Source organism: Bos indicus, chromosome 7, assembly GCF_029378745.1.
Source record: "Bos indicus isolate NIAB-ARS_2022 breed Sahiwal x Tharparkar chromosome 7, NIAB-ARS_B.indTharparkar_mat_pri_1.0, whole genome shotgun sequence".
Lineage (NCBI taxonomy): Eukaryota > Metazoa > Chordata > Mammalia > Artiodactyla > Bovidae > Bos > Bos indicus.
This window is the reverse complement of record NC_091766.1, coordinates 20,860,029-20,876,760: the sequence shown is the minus strand read 5'-3', so window position 1 is coordinate 20,876,760 and position 16,732 is coordinate 20,860,029. Positions and strand designations below refer to the sequence as shown.

The 16,732-nt window shown below is 58.5% G+C and overlaps 1 protein-coding gene across 1 annotated transcript; it reads left to right on the top strand.

Annotated features, from left to right (window-relative positions):
* The first annotated feature begins 2,212 nt into the window (after nucleotides 1-2,212).
* GADD45B (growth arrest and DNA damage inducible beta) lies at nucleotides 2,213-4,358 on the top strand. The gene is made up of 4 exons (XM_019964525.2): nucleotides 2,213-2,496; nucleotides 2,604-2,705; nucleotides 3,115-3,337; nucleotides 3,605-4,358. The coding sequence occupies exons 1-4, from the start codon at nucleotides 2,453-2,455 to the stop codon at nucleotides 3,716-3,718; spliced, it is 483 nt and encodes a 160-aa protein (XP_019820084.1). The 5' UTR covers nucleotides 2,213-2,452; the 3' UTR covers nucleotides 3,719-4,358.
* The last annotated feature ends 12,374 nt before the right edge of the window (nucleotides 4,359-16,732 follow it).

Genomic DNA, 16,732 nt, shown 5'->3' with positions numbered 1-16,732 from the left:
TGGTCCCAATAAAACTTTGTTGACAAAAAATGGGGTGCACAATAGCCAAATGGTAGAAACAACCCATGTGCCCATCAACAGATGAATGAACTAAATGCAGTCCATCTATACAGTCTAATATTATTCAGCTTCAAAAAGAGGGCAATTGTGACACACACATGAATGAACAACTGTGGATGAGTCTTGAGGATATTACGTTCAGTTAAGTAAGCCAGACTCAAAGGACGAATACAGTATGACTCGATTTACACGAAGTCCCTAAAGGATCAAATTCATAGAGACAAAAAGTCAATGGTGGGTGTCAGGAGATGGGGGTAGCTCGTGTTCCATTCCCAAGAGTTTATTCTGGGGATGATAAAAAAGATTTGGGTCTAGATCACGGTGATTGTTGCCCAGCATTGTGCATGTATATCATGCACTGGTATACTTACAAATATCGAAATGATAAATATCGTGCATATTTTACCATTAAAAAAAAAACCCCACAGTAGCCTAGGCAGTTAGTTTGATTAAAAAATTAAATCTATAAAGTTATTTGTCACCCGTTCCGGGTTTTTCACCTCCTCTACACTCCGCCCCCGCCGGTTGGTCCCTTCCGGAACTGCGGACGCAGGGACCTCGCGTGGACACCAGGTGGCGCCGCCGCGCCTCGCAGGGCCCGGGACATTTCGCGCCTCCACGGTGGGCGGCGCGGAGGCGGCGCGATGCGTCAGCGGGACCGCGGGCCGGGGAGCTGGGGGAATCAAGCCGTGAGGCCGAGGCCAGACCCCAGGCTGGCGGGGGTGGGGGTGCAGCTGACTCATACGGGAGCCCCCGATCGACCGTGGGAGCCAGTCCCACGCGGGCCTGCCCGCCTGGCTCGTGAACTGCTTTCCCAGGGAGATGGCGTGGCTGGCGGCTGTCCGAGCGCGCGGCCGCGCCTGGCGCACACGTGTAACTCCAGCACGAACTAACCGGGGCCTTGGATTAGTGGAGGCCTCACCAAACCTCAGTCTACCCTTTTGCATCCTGCAGATGAGCATAGCCCATGCTTCCCGGGTTCTTAGGGATTCAATGAACCGTGATACGGAGAGCCTGGGACTAAGTGGGCGCTCTATACTTTCAGCGCCCACACCGGAGGGAATAAAAGCGGCCACCATCACAGCAAGCGCGCCAAGCTGGCAGCGCGCAAAGGTGGCAGCGCGTGGCGCACAGATGAACCGGCTCCCCTCGCTCTCTCTCGAGCCTGGATTTCCCCCAACAGAGGCGCGGTGAACAGGGGCAGTCAAACCTTGCAATGCGAGGCGCCTGCAGGGGGCGTGGAGCCTGCGAGGCCGAGCCACCTGCGCCTCCCACGCGCGCCCCACCCTGAAACTCGCAGGATTGTAGAGGGGGCACCGGGTCTCGGCCCTGGGCTCTGCAGCCCCTGGTTCTGGGGAACTCGAGGCGACCTCCCAGACTACCAGGCGACGTTTATCAAGTGCCGCTTGTGTACTCCACTTATTAGTTAATGTTTCCTGCAACCCAATGAGGGCGGTGTGCATTGTCATAGGACAGGTGGGAACTCTGAGGCCGCCTTCGCAGCCTGCAATTTTGGGGATCTAGAGGCGGCCTCCTGCGGCCACCACCGCGTGCTAGGCGCTTACTGTGCATCCCTCACTTTATTTAGGACTCTCTGCAATCTAATGAGGCCAACTTTGCATTCCCATTAGACAGATAAGGGCATAAACGCCCAGAAAGTAAAGTCACCCAGGGGCTGGGGTCCCTGCAGCCTGGTGCGACCCCCACTACCACCACCTAGGGATCGGGCTGCAGACTGGGCTCCCTCTCAGTGTAAAACTCCTGCAGAACCTGGAAAGACTCGGGCCTGGGACTCTCCGGGGACCGGGAGGGGATTCCAGGCCCCCCCGAAAGTCTGGGCCGCCTCGCGCGCTGGAAATCCCGCGCGCGCCCCGAAACGCGGCGCGGCTGCCGGGAAATCAGGAGAAAACTTCTGCTTTTTTTTTTCTTTTCTGGCACTCAAGCTCCCCCGGGCTCCACCCCCCCGGCGCCCTCCTCCCGGCTCTCGCCCCCACGTGGGGCGCCCCCGCGCGGCGCCCCGCCCCCTCCCTGCCGCCGGCCAACCGAAGCGCGAATTTCTCTCTCCTTTGTGTTTTGTCCAATCGGAGGGGCGAACGGGTCACCGTGGCCACGCCCCCAACTTCTTAGTCTATAAAAGGCGGTGCCGGCCGCTGCAAGCTCAGATCGCTGACGCCGAGGACTCGGATATTACGGAGTTGCTACTTGGATTATTCTTGCTGAGACACTTGCAATTTTTTTCCGCCTTTTTGGGGGTGGATTTCGCTGCCTTCCGAAGGTCTTAACTAACGCTTGGTCTCCGTGGGAAGGCTTTGGGCTCTCCAGCCTTGGATATTGCATTTTCTTCCTTGAACCTGTCTTAAGGCTGTTTTCCACTGTGGATTATAACTGCAACATGACACTGGAAGAGCTCGTGGCGTGCGACAACGCGGCGCAGAAGTAAGTAGCGGCGTCCCCGCCGCCTGAGGTCGGCCGGGCTGGGCCGGGCGGGGACGGGGCGCCCCGTGCCTGGCCTGGTGCTGATCTCCGCTCTCCCTTGGCCCTAGGATGCAGACGGTGAGCGCCGCGGTGGAGGAGTTGCTGGTGGCCGCGCAGCTCCAGGACCGCCTCACCGTGGGGGTGTACGAGTCGGCCAAGCTGATGAATGTGTGAGTCAGATTCTGTCTCCCGGCTGGGCGCGGGTGGGGACCCTCTCCGCTCTGCAATCTCCCTGCTGCACCCCTCTCTTGCATGGGTCTGGGACACCCCCAAGTGTCCCCATTGTGGGTTGGGGATCTTTCTGCTTGTTTTTTTTTTTTTTTTTTTTTGAGGCGTGGAGGCTGCAGTATGCTAGGGCTACATCACTTGCAAACAGTCGCCTGTTTGTGTCCCTGACTTACCCCCCACCCCCACCCCCGGCCTTTGAACCGAGCATCTTCCCCACCCCAGCATCTGCTTGCAGACGCCATCCCCTGCACACCTGCAGTTGCTTTCTGCTTTTGCAAACTCCCCGCCGAACAGGAAGGGGGGCCCTTCCGAGTCCCCAGCTGACCGACCCATCCCCCTCTGGCCCCTCAGGGATCCCGACAGCGTGGTCCTGTGCCTTCTGGCCATCGACGAGGAAGAGGAGGACGACATCGCCCTGCAGATCCACTTCACGCTTATTCAGTCCTTCTGCTGCGAAAACGACATCGACATCGTGCGGGTGTCGGGGATGCAGCGCTTGGCGCAGCTACTGGGCGAGCCGGCCGAGACCCAGGGCACCACCGAGGCCCGGGACCTGCACTGTCTCCTGGTCACGGTGAGCAAACTGGGTCTCCGCCCTGCCCCACCCCCACCCGGCACCTGGGCCCGTGTTTGTCAACAAAGTGGAGCTGGCCGGTGTGCACCAGCTCAGCGCTCAGCCACGCTTGGCATGTCCCGTGGGCAACCCGCTGGCCTCCAGGCCTCTTCACCCAGAGAGTTATTTTGAGCCAGCCTGTTTTCCCCATGGGAGCCCTGGGAGAGGGAAACTCCCCACCCACTCCTGGGGGCTCCTGCTGAACCCCCTCTTCTCGCTCTCCCACAGAACCCTCACACAGACACCTGGAAAAGCCACGGCCTGGTGGAGGTGGCCAGTTACTGCGAAGAAAGTAGGGGGAACAACCAGTGGGTTCCCTACATCTCCCTCCAGGAGCGCTGAGACCCCGCCGGGCATCGGAAACTTGCTGCGGAAAACACAAAACCACATAAATATTTGACCCCCCCTCCCTCCCAGAACAACCCCCCCTCAACAACCCAACCCGTGAGACCATCGGGGGCAGGATCGCTGGAGACTGAAGACAGGAGAGGGAGTGCCCGGCCACCCCAGGGCGGGAAGCTTGGAGCCGGGGGGCCAGCGGCGGCCACTGTGTGAGGAGAAGACAGGACCCGGGCCAGCAGGAGAGGGGACCTGGGAGCTCAGGCCTGGTGACAGAGCAGATGCAGGAGTTGGGGAGGTGCTTGCTTCCCCCACCAAGGAGGGCCTGGGCTCCACACTTCGGGGGTGGGGTGGGACTGACTGCAGCCCCCACCCTTCTTGAGACCGGAGCTGACATCTGCAAAAAACGGGCCTTGGTTGGCCGAGGGTCGGCACCCAGGCCAGGACAGTACTTTGGGACTTGGGAGCAGGGGCTCATGTTGCTCTGTACCCATGAACTCCCAGCTTGCAAACTCATTATATTGACAATCTATTTTGTTACTTGCACTTGTTACTTGAACCACTGAAAGACAGAGGGGAAGCTTACAGATACATATATTTTTACTTCTACTATGATGGCCTTGTAATAAATTTTTAAAGCTTCTGGGTTCTTGTGTATTTGCAATCCAGCCTCTGTGAGGGACCAGCCCCCCCACCCCCCCACCCCCAGACTCCAGCAGTGTGCCCCTGTACCCCCTCCTGCAGGCTCACCAGGAAGTGTTACTTAAGTCCGAGTTAGCCGCTCCAGGCTCCTTGCAAAAACAGTGCCTCTTCTCTCTGCAGCCGGCGCCACCCAAGTCCAACAAATCTTTGCCTCTTTTTTTTCTTCTCCTCCCGTCCTGCCCCGTAGCAATTAAAAGACCGGTTTATTACGAAACCTGGCCGCCGTGCGGCTGCTGTTACTGGCGGTGCTGGAGCCAACCCCAGGTTCTGGGCACATGAAGACGCACCCCTGGGGGGCTGGCTGCAGCCCCTGCCTGTTCAGCCGCCACCGCAGCCCAGCTCCAGAGAGGTCAAGGGGCCACCTGTGACCACACAGCGAGGTGGGCTTGGAGCTCAGAGCTGCCCCTGGGCTCGGGCCTAGCAAGAAGAACTTTGGGGATTCCCCAGAGGGCACCCCCCACCCAAGCCTGCTCCATCCCAGGATGGGCCTCTTCACTCCACTGAAGAAAAAAAATTTTTTTTCATTCCTGAAACTAAAATCAACAAGCAGAAAAATACCCCAGGAAGTCGTGCTCCCGGCCCAGCTGGGCTTGGCACGCGGCTACGTTTTGCCTCTAAATCGAAACTGCGAAGCCTGGCCGTCCACCTCCTTGTTCTACCAAAGTCTCAAGTGTGTGACCCCCTGCGGCGGGGGTGCGGGGCGGTTAGGAGGGCAGCCCGGCTGGAACTCCGGCTTCAGTCTTCCTGCCCGGAGCCTGCGGAGTGGGCTCGCGACACCTGTGCAACACACCCCCTCCCCTCAGCGCTGCACCTCGGGCCTGGGAACCAGGTTGCGGGGGGGCGACCCGACCCGGGGACCAGCCCAGGCCGCGACCTTTCCACGGAGCCCCACGTGGGCGCGTGAGGAAAACCCCGACGGCCCCGGGGGAGTCACGGGGCTCGGGGGAGCCCCGCCGGGGGAGGATGGGGGAGTGAAAAGAGCAAGGGGAAGTCCCAGAGAGGGAGGTGGGGGCGGGGCGGGGATCCCTCCTGGAGGGGAGATCTGAGGGGTGGAGGAGACGCAGAAGCAGCCGTGATGGAGTAAGGACAGTTCCACTCAGCACAGGGGAGGGGGCGGAATCCCAGTAGGGGGTGGGGGAGGGGAGGTTCTATAAGTGGAGAGACCGGAGCCCTGGAGGGTGGAGGTGGGAGTTTGAAGAGAAAGGGGTGTGGGGCGAGGGGGCACCCAGAGCGGGAGGGGGAGAAGGGCCAAGGAATCCCTGTAGTGGGTGGGCGCGCGAAGTGAGAGAGAAGACTTGAGTGGGTGGAGGAGGAGCCAACAGTCCGAGGGGAGAGGGGAGGGGGTTCCTGCTGGAGTTGGGAGGTGAGGGGACGGAAGGCCCGCGTGATGAAAGTGGCCTGTGAGGGGGTGGGGGGGATGGGGCGAAGGATCCCTGAGATAGGGCCCAGAGAAGGGAGAGGGAGCAGAGGCCGAGACCTCAGAGTGGGGGGCGGGGCGCGGCGCGACGCGGAAGGACTAAGGTGGGGGGGGGGTTCATTGTCCCAGAGCTGATCTGGAGATCCCCCAGTCGGGTCAGCTTGTGGGAAAGCTCCCGCTGGCTCCGCCTGTGGGTGTGGGCCGCTCTGTCCCCGTCCTGACCTTGGCCACACAGAAAGGCCGTATGACCTCTGACCCTCTCCTCCCTAAGTCTCCTGTGCAGTGGGGGCACGATCCCAGGCCCCTGGGCTCCAAGGAGACACAGGGCATGGGTAGGACCTCGGCTGTGTGACCCTGAGCTGGTACCTTAACTTCTCTGTGCCTTTAAAGTTTCCCTTTCTGAAAAGGGGGAATAATAATGCTACCTGCCTGCCTCATAAATTGCTGAGGTTAAACGAAATATATATTCCTCAGATTAGCTTCCCTGACATAGAATGTATTAAGAGGATTACCCATTATTACGACGAGGGCTATTATCAGCACTGTTATGTCCCCTGCATTTCCAGAATCGTCTCCTTTAATCCTCGCACAGCCATCCTGTGAATTAGCAGAGCCGAGACTAGGGTGAGGCGAGCGGCACACACTTTCCGTGCAAAATTTAAGGCACCAAGCGCCCAAAAACTCAGTCGGCAAGATGAAGAATATTTTCAAGCAATATTTTTAACTCGGATGCAAACATTAAAAAAAAGACAGAGAAAATCCCCTGGGGACCAAAACCTGTAAATCATGAGAGGATTAGCTGATTTGTCCCTCTGCTTCTCCGCAGGCAGGGTTCCTGACCGGGTTTGATTTAAACTTCGGATATTTGGCTCTTTGCAGGCAAAGAACCGAGGGCTCGTAGGGGGCGTGGCTTTTCACATGGGCGTGACTTCTTAGGGGCGTGGTTTCCAGGAGAGGCTAACCAACGCTTTGAACTCGGCTGCCACTGCGCGAACACGGGAACGTTCGTCATGGCTCTTACGTTCTCACTCTAGTTCTCCCATTATTATTACTACTATTGCTCCTGCTGTCGTTAAAAAAAGCATTGAGTCTTCCTGACAGAACCCGGAACCCAACGGCTGTACCGAGGAGTTAACAGCAGCTCGTTGATTCAGTCTTCTCTGCATGCAAACACCCTTAAACTTGACCACTGTCCACTGAGGACGATGCTGTTGTTCCATCTTCCAGTAGAGAAGCCTGAGGTCCAGCGTGGAGGAGCCCGGGCTTGGCCAGGAATCTTAAAAACCCAGGGGTACAGGGATCGGGCAGGTTGCACCCTAATAAACTCCTGCCCCCACCAGATTTCAGGGTGGAGTGGCCATAGGTCACCAAGGCTTGGCCACTACTGCAGGTACCCCCTCGCTGAGGCTTCCACTGCTGAGGGCTGGGTACCAGGAGCCAGAGGGTACAGGCCAGCACTCTTTCTCAGCTGGGTACATGCCTGACTGGGGTGCACGCTCCTCTCAGGGCACCCACACTCGCACACACATTAGCTGTCACCCCCATCCTCCTCTAGACCGGACAATCACGAATCCACTCTTTTATCTCTGTGGATTTCCTTGTTCTGGAGTTTCGTAGAAATGGAATCCCATGTTCTATGGCCTTCTGTGTCTTAACTTTTCTCACCTGCATTGTATCTGGGGGCTTATCTGTTTTGCAGGGTGTGTGTCCCTGCCAAAGTTTGAACTTGTATTGCCTACTCTGTGTCCCTGGGACCCCAGCAGCACCAGCACCTCCCTGAAGCCCAGAATCTGTGGAGGCGTCCCACCCCACCCCTGGCGTGCGTCACTGCACACCCACCCTAGGTCCAGTTGCTGCTTGCACACCTGGCCCTCTAACCTCTGCCCAGAACCCTTTGTCCTTCCCTTTCGGCAAGCTAACACCCACACACCCTCTTGTCCTCACCTCACCTGCCTCCTCCTCAGGGAAGCCCTCCAGGCAGGCAGGACCCCTGAAAGCCTGTCTCCTGGCTCCATCTGCTTCCCCTACCTCACCCCCGTCTTGGAGGGTTTGGAATGACACTTCATCCTGCCACCCCCTGTGCCTTAACTGTCTCCTGGGTTAGGCTTCAGATTCAACTGGGCTGAGTGTGTGTATTAGTCAGTCATGTCCGACACTGTGATCCCATGGACTGTAGCCTGCCAGGCTCCTCTGTCTGTGGAATTCTCCAGGCAAGAATACTGGAGTGGGTTGCCATTTCCTCCTCCAGGGGATCTTCCCCACCCAGGGATCAAACCTGGGTCTCCTGCATTGTGGGCAGATTCTTTACCATCTGTGTTTTTCTCACCTCCTCCCTCCACCCCCACCAGGCCCCTCATGGCCAAGCCCCTCGTGGTACCCTCAGTGCTCCTGGTGTGAAGATTCAAGGCCAGATCTGGACGAATGAATAACCAGAGATTGACCCATCGGTCATCTGGGTGACCTAGGACAGACTGTTTTGTCCCTAAAGAACACATACACTGACCTGCCAAGGGCTGGGGGCCCAGCCAGACACAGTGACACCACCTCGTCAGGGAAGCTGGAAGGCTGTGGAGGCCACGCCCTTGGGAAAATTGTTTCTCCTCTTTGGGCTCAGTTTCCTTATCTGTACAATGGGCACATGAATAGGACTGCTCATCTCTGGGGCGTTGTGAGCATTAAATGAGTGAAAATATGCAAGGCATTTAGAGCAGCTGGGAGAGATTTCCAGGAGAGCTGGTTGGTATGTGACTATTTATCTGATTCTTTCTACCTGTGCTGGGCCTCTGCCTCTCAGTGTCCCTGTGAGTCGAGATCCCTCTCTGAAACTTCGTAGCTACGCATCTAGGTGGTTGGATCTGTGTCACTACATGGGGTCCCTGAAGTTCATGTGCACAAGTGGCCAGGTCTTGCTGTCTTGCAGTCCTAAAAGTGTGTTCAAATGTTGCTCCCAGGGTCAAGCCCTGTCCCCTGGCCTCTGCAAACCCCCACCAAGTACTTCCTAGGTCCTCCCCTTGGCCCATGGTCCCTGTCTGGTGTGTTCCCCCTCCAACCCCACAGTGCCTCACCTGCTCTTTTTTTTCTCTCCTGACCCCGGTACCCAGGCAGAGGGCGTGGCCTCCTTATTAGATTATGGGGGGGGGGGTGGCAGTATTTCCCTGGGCACAGGCAGTGGGGAGTGTTGGAGGAGCCTGGCCTTGTCTGCTAGAAAGGGGAAGTCTGGGAATGATGGCCCCTCCCCCACAGCTGCACACCAAGGTGTCTGGAAGACCCGCAGCCTGCGGGCCCCAGACCCACCCTCCAGTGTAGAGAGGGGGGCTCCAGGTAGACAAGTTCACCATCACCCCACAGCCTTGCAGATGGGTACCCAGGGACCCACGGTGATCGCCTGCAGAGACCCAGAGTGACACACAGCCTGAGTGACACCCCTACCCCTAGGATGCCCGGGGATTAGCACGTGCATGCAAACACACACACGCATAGAGCAGCTCCATCTGAAGAGGGCGGGGGTCAGTCTGCAGTCCCTCCCTATTCTTTCCTGCTTCCTTGTTCTTCCTCGTTCCCACCCATCCCCTGCTCCCGGGTGCCAGGTTCCCAAGCTCCCGCAGCTGCTCTGGGATGGAGTGGGGTGAGGGGCGTCGCGGAGGAGCCTACGACCTTCTTGCACACGTGTGCGCGCCTGCCCCAGGCGTGAGCGTGCAATTGCCTGCGTGCAGGCGCGGGATGGCGTTTGTACCAACGCGTACACAGCAGGAGCACCATAAGTGCCTTTGGGTCCGCTGGCAGGGCAGTGGAAGGGCAGAGTTCAGGCCCGAGGGGGAAGGGCAATCGCAGAGCTCGGGATTCGAATCTCGTTTTGGCGGTTAACCAGCTATCGGTGTGCGCAAGCTTGACTCAGTTTCCCCCTCCGCAAAAGGGAAAGTCTAACCACCCTCCCACATGGCGAGGCGAAGTAGATAATACACCAGAGCGCCCGGCCGGGAGAACGCTTATTACCCCTTCCCTCCACCCCGCCCTCCCGCCAGACACTGGGCGGGGGGCGCTGACCCAGGCCCCAGACGCCCCTCCCTTCCCAGCAGGCAGGAGTCCCGGCCTCCTCGATCCTTAAATTGGATAATTGGAGACAGAGGCGGGTGTGTGTGAGACAGAAACTCCCGAGTGGGCGAAATGCAGAGACCTGTCCCCCGAGTTTCCCCACGTCCCGACCCTCACCAGCGCCCCGCGGGTGCGTCCTGGGCGCGCAGCCTCAGCGCCCGCCGCCGACCCCCTCCTGTCCCCCGCGGTGCCAGCCTTCCTGTGGTGCCCGCCAGGCGCGGTGTCTGCGGCTGCCCCGGCGTGGAGGCGGGGTGGGGTGGGTGGGGGGTGTCCAGGCCGGCGGCTGCCCTAGCGGCGTCTCCCCCCTCAGGCCCTGGCGGCGGGCGGCCGGGCCGAGGGCGGGGCGTCTGCACAGACCCTCCTTTTGTGAGCGGCGCCTTCCCCGGGCGGCCTGGCGCGCAGGGCCCGGGCACCGCGCCAGCCCCGGAATAGCCTCCCTGCCCCGCCGGCCGCCCCACGCCCCGCCGGAGCCGCCTGACCTGCCGGGCCAGGCGCGGGGGTGGGGAGCCGGCCGCGGAGGCGCAGGGCTGCGCGCGTGAGGCCTGCCGTGCGGAGCTCCTCTCGGCTGCAGACGCCCACGGGGATCAGCCCCGGTCCGATCTGCGTGCAGGGCCTTCCTTGGGCAGCCCCCTCTCCTCCCTGCAAATGCTACTGTGGGCGGCCCTCCTTCTGAGCGCAAGGCTTACTGCGTGCGGGTACCCACCTGCCTGCAAACACCTGCGGAGAGGACCGCCCTCCGTGCGTGCGTCGCCCACGGTGTGCAGACACTGACGTTAAACAGCACTGTATGTGGCACCTGAGTGCGTGCCTGCATCCACTGTGCACAGGCACTGACAGGCTCACCAATGCCTCTCAGCAGGCACTGAGACGACTGTGCCCTCCAACACCCGCGTCTGTGCAGGCTCCAGGAGCAGATGGAAACCCTCCTGTCGCATACCTTCACAGGCAAGCACCACGTGAGGGCCCCAAGACTGCAAATTCTTCCCCAGGTCAAACATTCTCTGTACAGACCTCCGACCCCAGGCGGATTTGGGGGGGGGGCACTCCCTGAGAGCTGGGACCCTCTGCAAGGGGCCCCTGTGTGTGCCTCAGTTTCCCCTCCAGAGTCTCTACTGGTTCTGGCTGTGAGGGGCTCCGAAGGAAGTAGAGGAAGCCAGCTGCACACTCCCCCCTCCACCTGTGGGTCTGGGCAGTGGACACAGGCCGGCAAGGCTGGGGGCAGGGCCTCTCCTAATCAGCTTCCTGGAAGCCCAGGGGGCAGGTGCAAAGGCAGGCAAGCTCCGCAGGCAGCTCGCCAGCGGGTGGCTTCCCTGAAACTGGGCACAGCAGCTGGGAGAGGTTTCCGGGCCCGCCCGGCCCCACCTGGCCGGGGGCACTCTCGGCAGATGGGTGGGGCCTGCAGGCAATGCCAAGGAGGAGCCTGGCTTGGCCTGCACATGCCTGCACAGGAGCCACTGGGGACGCTCAGGCACACACACACACACACACACACACACACACACACACACACCCTGTGTGCCAGCATGTGTGAACCCTGTAGCCCACGGGCCAACATGTGTGCTGTGCACACACACAGGCTTGCATTCACTTGTGGGTTGTATGCTAACCACAAGACACAGGCGATGGCCCCCAGGTCTGTGTTCGGCCTTAGGCTCCTGTGTGTCTCCAGTGTCAGTTAAGTATTTGCGGAGTGAACCATAGTAAGTGGAAACATCATTATGCAATGATGTACCAAGTGTTCATCAAGTGCTGGGCACTTGTACCTCCAGGAAGAACAGAAAGATCCCTGGACTGACATTCTAGACATATATGCAGGGTGTGAACAAGTTCACACTTGTGCACACTTGGGGGTACCATGCACATGGATCAGGAAACACCTGCTGCTTCTGCTGCTAAGTCACTTCAGTTGTCTCCAACTCTGTGTGACCCTATAGACGGGAGCCCACCAGGCTCCCCTGTCCCTGGGATTCTCCAAGCAAGAACACTGGAGTGGGTTGCCATTTCCTTCTCCAATGGATGCAAGTGAAAAGTGAAAGTGAAGTCGCTCAGCTGTGTCCGACTCTTCGAGACCCCATGGACTGCAGCCTAACAGGCTCCTCCGTCCATGGGATTTTCCAGGTAAGAGTACTGGAGTGGGGTGCCATCACCTTCTTTGAGGAAACACCTGAGGCCACCTTCATTCATTCATCTGCAGAAACCAGAGTCAGGTATGCACACACTGGCCTTGTGGAGAAATGCTTTCCTGGACACACAGTTTCCCCTCTTCTCTGCCTGAAATCTGCTTGTGTTCTCCATCTGCCAGCCTGCTCCGGACCTGCCTTCCTGAGGCCCCTGGGTGTCCACACCTGGGTTTTGAGGGGCTCTTCTGGGCATGATGAACCCTGCCCCTGACCTTTTGAACATCTATTACCAGGTGGCACCGCGGCCTGGATTTCCACCCTTTGAAATTCTTCTTAGTCTTAGGTTATGTCTGCAGAAGCCTCCAGAAAAACACAGTCAGAGTTGGCAGGATCTGAGCTGTGAGGAGTTGGGGGAGCTTGGAGAGGTGGCTCCTGGATCCCCCAGAAACCATCCTTCCATTTTTCAGCTTGGCAAACTGAGGCCCAGAGGGGAGGGGGAACTGTGAGAAGCGGATGATGCCGCCGGTCCCCTCTTGCCCCTCTTTCAGCCCAAACAGTAGGTTCCCACAGCCAGCAGCCAGGGTGGGGACAGGAAGGTGGGGACCATGCGGGGGGAAGTGGGGAGGAAGCCTGGGGGGAGATGGCCTGTCTGCGTCCTGGAGACAGAGAGTGAGGCTAGTGGCCCAGAAACGCCCACCTCGGCAGACAGACACACTCACGGTGACAGAGACCCAATCTGGGACACACAGACATGCTTCCCCTTCCTGTCTTGGTTCAGAGGCTTCCTCCCCAGCCTCCAGATGGGGCTCCTGGGGTGCCTGCCCTGCCAGTGTGTCTATGTGTGTGTGTAGGTGACATGCATGTGTATGTTTTTGTGTGTATGAGTGTACCTGTGGTTTTTTTGTGTGTAATTGTGTATGTGGACACTTGTTTAGCTGTGTGTGCATGTTTTTGTGGGTGCCCATGTGTGCACTTGTATGAACACACGTGTGCTTCTTGTGTATTTATAAGTGTGCATGCATGTGTTTGTGTGGATGTGTTTTGTGTGTGTTTCTATGCCCATGTATATTTTTAGGGGCCACATCTTGCAGCTTACGGAATCTTTGTTCCCCAACACCAGGGATCGAACCCGCGCCCCCTGCGGTGCTCAGAGTCCTAACCACTGGACCACCAGGGAAGTCCATGTGCATACGTATTTTTGTATTATGTCCACACACGTGCTTTCATGCTCATGTGTTTGTGTGTTGTGTATGTGCTCACAGATGTGTGTGTGTTGGAGAGGGAGGCTCCAGTGCTCCAGGTGTCCCCAAGACCCAAGCTTCATATTTGGGGACCTGGGGTTTGAGGCTACTTGCACACGCACAGACACATGCACAGATACAAGCAGCAACAACAAGGGGAATAATAGTAACAGCTGGCATCTCCTGTTGCTTTACTAAGTAATGGGCACTTTTCTAAACACCTTACTTTCAGGACTTTCCTGGTGGTCCAGTGGTTAGGACTCTGACTTCCAATGCAGGATGCTACAAGGGCCAAAACATATAAAACAGAAGCAATATTGTAACAAGTTCAATAAAGACTTTAAAAATGGACCATTAAAAAAATACCTTTTAAAAAAAATCTAACTTTTTTTTTGAAGACAAGTCTATAGAAATCGAATTTGTAAACAGTAAGTTTATACTTTTTAGGTGTGTGATTTGGTGAGTGTGGACAAAAGGATACAGTTGTATAACCCTTACATAATAGAGGCTGAGAGCAGGCCAACACTCCTGACTTCCTTCCCTTCCTGCGCTTTGCATAGTCCAACCCTCCCCCACAACCAGCCCCTGCCACCACCCATCTCCCCCATCCCTAGGCTTCAGCCTTTTTCAGGAAGTCACATACACAGGATCACACAGTATCCAGCCTTCTGAGTCTGGCCCTTGAACTTAGCACAGGGCAGCTGAGACCCATCACGTTGCTGCCTGTGTAAGCAGTTTGTCCCCTTAAAAAAAAAGATTACCATTCAGATGCCATGAAATTCACCCCTTTGAAGGGTATAATTCAGTGGCTTCTAGTGGATTCAGACTTGTGCAACCATCATCTTTAATTCCAAAATATTTTTATCACCCTCTAGAACCAGCCTGGCTCCACAAGCAGGCACTCCCCAGGCCTCCCCGCCACCCCTGACAACCAGAATCCCACTCTCTGTGTCTGTGGATTGGCCTGTTCTGGACATTTCCTATCAAAAGGATCGCATCCTGTGTGGCCTTCTGGGTCTGCTTCTCTTACTGAGGGTCAATATTTCAAAGTCAGTTTGTTTTATTGCTGGCTAATATTGTATGTATGGCCTGACCTGTTTACCTGTTCACTTGGGACAGATAACTGGGGTTGTTTACAGTTTCTGGTGATAAAGAATAAAGCTGCTAGTGGGGTCTGGGTGTGGAGCCAAGTAATCATTTCTCTTGGATAGACCCAGGAGTGGAGTCACTGGGCCGCCTCCCGTGTGTAAACACCTCACATTTCTTAATTTATTCCTCATAATATAGGAGGTGAGAACTATTATTGATCCATCTCATACATAAGGGAAGTGAACGCTTCGACAGATCTCTCACACTTGCACTCGCGCGCGCGCACACACACACACACCTGCTGGCTGGGATCTTGCCTCCAGCACCCATTGGAGACCCGCCAGGTCCCACGCACATGTCCAGGGCTCCCCACGGCGCATACAGCAGGCAGCGTAGTTGTCACGCCCTACACCCCCAGAACAGACGCCGGTGGGGCTTGCAGACCCAGACGTGCTGCAGACACACTGCGATTTGTTCATCTTTCCAGCCAACCCGTCTAGTCCTGACAGTAATTAGCTCCCAGACTGGCGCGGAGACGGTGAACAGGCTCAGAGTCATCGCGGCGGCCCCACGCCCACAGGCCACCGGCACTCGACAGTGAGTGTGTGTCCAGGCTAAGCCCCCACCTGCCCACGCCAGATAACACGGACAGGCCCTGGTTGGTATGAGGTGGATTATATTATGTATGAGATGGATCCCAGGCGAGGGATTCCCACCCACTCCCTAGAGCTAGCCGGGTTCCCGCACGCAGGCCTACGGTGCCTTCCACACGAGATCATGCCCGTGAACTTGTGCACGCCCGCACCCCGCAAGCGCGCGTCCCTGCGGGCGCCCGGGCACTCTGCGCTCCGGGAGCGTGCACTCTCGCTCCCCGGACCCGCGTTGGCAGCGGTAGGGGTGGCGGAATGGGAGGGGCCCAGCAGGATCACGCCGCGCCCCGCCCCGCCGCCCGGGCCGGAAGATCTGCGGCGGCAGCGGGCGCTGGCGTCACGGGTTTCCACTGGGGCCTCCGCGCGGGGGCCGGGATTCCCTGGCGCAGAAACGCTTGTGACGGCGGCGCCGGCCTGCGTCGGCCGCGCGGGGAGGCTGGACCCGGCTGGGATGACATCAGCCCCAGCGTTTGTGGAGCCGGCCTGGGAGGGGAGGGGGAACCGGAGAAATGAAAGTGACACGTGCGCCGCGCCTGGTACCTGCCCGGCCGCGGGCTGAGCGCTGGGCTCCGACCGGCCCTGAGCGCGACCAAGGTCTCCACTTCACAGATGCGGAAACTGAGGCCCGCGGGCCCTCATCTGTGAGACTTGCCTGCCTGGGGCATAGGCCGTGGCTCAGTCTGGAGTGAGGGTCCCTGGCTGGAAGACCCCTTTGCCTAGGGCCATTTGGGGTCCGGACCCCCAATTGCTCGTCTCCCTCTCTTTTCCGCAGCAAGCGGGCTCAGAGAGGCCTGGTTATCCTGGCGCCACCCAACAAGTCTGGCAGTCAAGCTAGATCTGTCCACGCTGTTGGTCTCTCTCCAGTCCTGGCCCCTGCGGTGGCCAGAGGCGGTGCCCGCGTCTGAGCCCGGGCGCCCCGGCTGGCCGGCGGGGTGTGCCCACCGGCTGGCTGCCTCTGTGCTGAGGACAGGACGAATGGACTCTAAAAATAGCCTGGGAGGAGGCGAGGGCTATTTTTAGCCTACGTGGCTCGGGCCCTCCCAGTTCCCGGGTCAGCAGCCCTCGGGCCATGGCAGTGAGGGGGGTGAGGGACTCCAGTTTCCAGGGTCCCTACGGCTCCTGGGCATCCCGACCCCTCTAAGTCCCTTGATCGCCCACCAGGGAAGCCTCTTCTGCGCACAGCCAGTCCTATGTGTACCGGCTGGGAAGAAATTGGACCTACAGCGGGGAAGGGGGGAGCGGGGGTGGGGTGGGGAGGGGTTGCCCGAGGCCACCTTTCTTGAAGCCCCACCCCCTTCTCGAGCTGCCCTAGCCTTTTGTTAGGCGAGGAGGCTGCTTTCTATTTTGGGAAGGTGTTGGAATAAATTCCCCGGCTAAAAATAGCCGGTTTGGGGATTCCTCCACCCAGGCTAGCCGCCCCGCCTCTCCTCCTCCTCTTCCTCCTCCTGGCTGACCCAAGGCTCGCCTGGATTTTAAAGGGCAGACGGGGACACATAGCCCGCAGGAATGTGTGTGTGTGTGTGTGTGTGTGTGTTGGGGGGAGGGGGTCCTCCCCTGGGGCAAACCTGGATTGGAGAGGACCCTCCTTCCACACTCCGCACCCCCCTCCCGTTTCCTGGTTGTGGGGGAGGGGCCTCTCAAGGGCGTTCCCACGTTCCAGGTGAGCCAGACGTTCCGGGCTTTCGGAATCTATGACATCCCACATC